The 5,305-nt window shown below is 43.8% G+C and overlaps 1 protein-coding gene across 1 annotated transcript in view; it reads right to left on the reverse strand.

Annotated features, from left to right (window-relative positions):
• Positions 1–1,084: 1,084 nt before the first annotated feature.
• The window catches only part of LOC107122971 (vomeronasal type-2 receptor 26-like), a 12,640-nt gene continuing 8,419 nt past the window's right edge, over positions 1,085–5,305 (reverse strand). Inside the window, exons 4-6 of the mRNA XM_015426123.1 lie at positions 5,075–5,302; positions 3,787–3,913; positions 1,085–1,989 (exon numbers count right to left, since the gene is read on the reverse strand). Coding sequence (XP_015281609.1) covers positions 1,085–1,989; positions 3,787–3,913; positions 5,075–5,302 — 1,260 coding nt within the window. The remainder of the gene's footprint in view (positions 1,990–3,786; positions 3,914–5,074; positions 5,303–5,305) is intronic.

Raw genomic sequence — 5,305 nt, forward strand, 5'->3', positions numbered from 1 at the left:
ACTTATCTACCTTTCGGTACTGAAAGGTGGGGTATAAATCCAATCTCCTCCTCCTCCACCTCCTCCTTCTGGGGAACTCCAGCAGCCATTGGTGGATGATCATGTTGCAGAGGATGGCACACATGGTGAAGAGCTTAGCGACTGTCAGGTGCTGCATAGTCCTGCATCCTCCCATACAGTGGGGGCAATGAAACCATATCTTCAACTAGTCTTCAGGATAAGGTGTCAACAAATAGGGGAGGAGGGTTTATCCACAGTCTCCTGACATAGATGGAACAATATGCCTGTGACCATGGTAAATCCTGCCCAGATGGGTGCCAGCTTCACCTCTTCTGTTGGTACCCAGGAAGCAGTACAAGCAGCAGCTCACCAATGGCTGGGACACCTCCAAGGCCTCTGCTTTGACCCCTTGGAAGGATCCAGTGGCCAGGAACCTGAGGGAGAGCAGGACCTTCTTAAGACAGGGATGGCATTGGGGGCAGGAGCTTGACTTTGGAAAGCTGGCCCGAGCTCCTCACACATAACTGATAGCCCTTCTTTCTTCCTTTTTTGCTTTGGACATCCTTGCTGTCTTTGGAAGGCACAGCCCAAGAGAAAATAAAACTAGGCATGCCAAATTGGGACATTGTCCTTTTCCTCTCAGTCTCACCCTGTCATATTCGTTACTACAAACAGTTTTTACACTTTCCACAGATGGATAGATCTTTTTATCATTACAGACTAAGGGATCCCCCCGTTAGCTCTGCTTTCCAACCATGTAGCACCCTTTGCTCAACATATTTTATGGTGCTTTAAATACCAAAGGAAGAAGCAAAAGCGAGAGAAACAATCTTTCGTTGTTCAGCTGGAGGCAAAATTTGATATATAACAAATGTACCCAGTTTTTGTAGAGATATTCTCTGACAGGATGGACCTCTCTTTTTAAATTTTTTTGCACTACAAGTCCCACCAGCATTCTGAAGCTGATTGTTGTGTAATCCCAGGCTTTAGTTATGTGTGCTAAAGATGGACAGACAGACAAACAGACAGACTGAGAGATGGAATCTTTTATGACAGATTACAGTTGTAACCATAGTAATTCACATTATTTCCCTTTTATTCTTATCAGATGTTCCCTGTTGTTCAGCTCAGGCCGCAGCAAAATAATGTAACATTTGGGGGCAAAGATACAACCCAGAAGGCCAGCACTGGAGGCTAATATCGAGAAGATCTCCATGGCCACCATGGTTTTCCCCTTGGTACTCAGGTAGGTGGGAACAAAAGACATCCAAACGCTGCAAAAGACCAAGAGACTGAAAGTGATAAATTTGGCTTCATTAAAACTGTCCGGTAACTTCCTGGCCAAGAAAGCCACCACAAAGCTAACAATGGCCAAGAAACCCATGTAGCCCAGGACACAGTAAAACATGGTGACAGACCCCACATTGCATTCCAGTACAACGGCTTCAGTCTCTGAGTTCATATCAACATCCAGAAATGGGGGAGAGGTTACCAGCCATGCAAAACAAAGCGCTGCTTGGAAAAGGGAGCAGGAAATCACAATGGAATTGCCCACTCTTTTCCCCACCCACTTCCTTAGGCTGCTTCCTGGTTGGATGCTTAGGAAAGCCAGAACCACCATGACCGTTTTTGCCAGCACGCAAGAAATGGCAACCGAGAAGACCATGCCAAATGTGGTTTGTTGGAGGAGACACGACACCAGTTGTGGCTGACCAATGAATAGCAGAGCACAGAGGAAGCACAGGAGGAGGCAGATCAGGAGAGAATAGGTGAGGTTCCTGTTGTTGGCTTTGACGATGGGGGTGCTGTGGTGCTTCATAAAGACTCCTAGCACCAAAAGAGCAATGAAAGAAAAGGAAAGGACAACAGTCACTAAAGTGATCCCCAAAGGTTCTTCGTGGGACAAGAAAGTGACACCTTTGGGAATGCATTGATTTTGTCCCCTGTTTGGGTAATGATCTTTTCTGCATTCGGCACACTCATCCAAGTCTGTAAAACAGAGAGGGAGGGTTCAGAGAAGAAAGGACATCTTCAGTGTTCTCCACATCCTGTGTACCTGTTCCTATACCTCATACCTCAAGAGGATCCTTTGGTGAAGATCGCAGCATCTGTATTTCACTCCACAACCAATTCTTCTATGTATGACCTGTGGGGGCTAGGTTGAACAAGCAGGACATGTGCGAGGAGAAGATTATTTTACTCCCCTATTGAAATACCAATGGTAACTTAAGAGAGACTGAATAGAGTAAAGGATGTCTTTTACCATGGAAAATGACCAAAGCACTCATGCAAAGATCTCAGAAGATGGGGAATTCATGCATGTTTGTTGTTACTTAGTATAAGTAAGCATAGACAATACTGGTATTATTGACTGAAATGTTTATACCCCACTGATCTCCCCAATGGTGATAACAGAGCCTTAGAACATCATTCTCTCCTCCTCTGTTTTATGCTCACAACAAACCTGTGTCTTGGTTAGACTGGGAGAGAGTGAGCTTCGATGGCAGAATGGGTCCTGCAAACCATACTCCAGCGCTCTATGTACTAAATGGCACTGCACCTCTGGAAGAAGCCACAAGGTAGTGATGAAGGCCAGTGACACAGCATGAGCAGAACTTCCTCCCCTCATGAAACTGGGTCCTAGGGGAATATTGCCAGTATTGGGAGTATTGGTAGCTTTCAGTGAGCTAGGCCCCTACACACTTACTGTAGGTTGTATTGTTGTAGAGATTGTGTTCCATTGTAGGATTTTCTTTCTTTAAAAAGTGCCAGCCTCTCAAATGTTGGGTCTTATAGAGAGAACAACTGGCCAAAGGCCATGCAGTAAAGAAGAGGTGTACTTGTCTACCAGTGCCCTCCTGCACCAAACCTACAGTAAGTGGGTAGGGGCCTAGCTCACTGAAGTTCTGCTCCCCATGGTAAAAGACATCCTTTACTCTATTCAGTCTCTCTTAAGTTACCATTGGTATTTGGGGACATTGATGTAAACTAAGAGAGCGGAGGAAGAATGAGGCAAAGGTTCCATTAAAGTTGTATTTTGAAAAGTATATGGGACTAAAGGTGTGCATTCGGTAAAGCTGAATTGAAAAAAACCTGAAAAAAACCCCTCTGAGTCCTAGTACAAATTTGGTGTCCCTACCTCAAACCACCCCCCCCCGCCCACTGAATACTCCGAAGAATAACTCTGCAATGGCCCCATAGGATATAATGGAGCCGATTTTTTTCGGTATTCCTGAATATTTCTGGATACCAATAAATTACTGGTATTTCAGTCAGGAATACAGAAAAAAATGGCTTTGTTATACCCGAATCCAAAAAGGCTGATTTTCCCCCCTGCACACACCTTGATATGGGACACTAAAAAAAAAGAGATTCTTTTTGTGCTCAGCCACCTGCAGTTTGTACCTCATCAGTTTACACTGCCAATTAGGAATTGCCTCCCTTAGCTGTGTAACAATATCTCAAAGCATAGGAAATAAAACTATTGTGGGTTTTTTAATTGATTTATATATTTCAATTATAACCTGGCTTTTTACAACCTGGCTTTTTTTGCAACTAACATCATTCTCCTGTCTTCCATTTTATTCCCATCAAAATTTTGTAAAGTAGTGCTGGTTTGGAATGTGTGACTGGCCCATGGTGACCCAACAAGCTGCAATGGGAGAATGGGGATTTGAACAGGGCCTTCTAAGTCCTACGTCAAAACTCAAACCACCACACCAATGAGATCCCGCCTATGCTTGGAAGGGTGCCACTTTGCTCAGGATTGGGCTGCAGATCTCTTACCCTTCTGATCAGAAATCTTCCCTTCTGGGCATGGTGTGCAGTCATAGCAGCAGAATGGCTCCCCCTCCTTCTTTTTCTTCCTGGAACCTGGATGGCAACTTTCACTGCAGACAGAAAGGGGCTGTGTCTAAGGTATAAATGAGGCAGAGAAACTGACTGTAAGTATTGGATCTAAAATAACACTATGTTTGTTCCTCCAAATCGAGGCTGTGTCTAATGTACAAGTGAGGCAGAAAAACTGACTAAGCATTGGATTTAAAATAACATTATGTTTGTTTCTTCAAATCGTCAATAGCCTAGGACATTCGCTTCTCATCTGTGGATTGTTTGCTTCATTCACCACCCAATTCCTTATGTTAAATTACTTCTTCTGGGCTGTTACACATTATGGACATGATGAAAGATTACATTCTCAATCTTCGATCTGATCTGAGCTTCGGTGGGCAGAGTCGCCAGCTCTGGGTTTCAAAATCCCTGGAGAATTGAGGGGTGGGGCCTAGGGAGGATGAAGTGAGGGAGAGCACTTAGGGTGCATCATGAACCAGGAAAAGAACAGCAAGTCCCTCCACTGGGTGCCAGTAGGGCAGTCCCCACCCCTGACTATGTGTGGCCATAGATAGGTATAAAAAGTAACTGTAAGCCGCTCAGAGCCCCCTTGGGGGGGGGTTGAGCGGGATACAAGCCGAAAGCATAAATAAATAAATATTGATTTGCACTTGGAAACTACCCTTTTCTCCAGGGGAACTGATTCCTGTAATCTGGAGATTGGTTGTAATCTCAGGAGAACTCCAGGCTACTCCTTGGGGTTGATTAACCCTATACAAGGAGTTAACATGTTTGACTGTCCTTTTTTTTTAAAAAAAGTGCACATGAGAAGGTATTATGCCAGAGAGAGATCTCCTATCACGCTTCTGTTCCAATCACAACTTTGTTGTGTAATATGACAAGTACCTTCATTAAGACAAAGAAATAAAACCTTGGGGTTGTCTGAAGCTTTTTTTTTTTACTCTATCTCACGCAGTTCTTACTACAGTTCCCTGCCATGGGTCCCAGAACCTCCCACATTTGCTTAACAAGGAAAGAAGACATTAAGAGAGAAGTGGGGGGGGGGAAGAGATGGGGAAAACCCTTTCTTGCCCTCTCTTAATTAACCCACAGTTATTATTCCTCCTGTTACATGGTATCAAATGAGTGTTTGCTCTTGACATTGTTCTCTTTTTTAAAGCAATGAGGTAACAAAGTACATGTTAGTATAACATACTTTTTGGTGGAACTTTTCCCAGGTTACCTTGTTAAACCAGCTGTTCCATGTGATCCTCTCTTCATTAATGGTAAGCATTTGGTCTGCAGGAGCTTCTGGATGAACCTCTCCAATTTTCATTTTTAAAAAAGAGTTATTTGGGAAAGCAAGCCAGTTCATAATATCATACCCTGTTGCAACTTCTCCACTGGTATCAAATGAAATCTTCTCTCCAGCACTGTTATTAAATGAGACACTTTTCAGAAAGTGGTGAAGCTA

The sequence above is a fragment of the Gekko japonicus genome, unplaced genomic scaffold, assembly GCF_001447785.1.
Source record: "Gekko japonicus isolate JY-2015 unplaced genomic scaffold, Gekko_japonicus_V1.1 scaffold171, whole genome shotgun sequence".
In the NCBI taxonomy this organism is placed as follows: Eukaryota; Metazoa; Chordata; class Lepidosauria; order Squamata; family Gekkonidae; genus Gekko; species Gekko japonicus.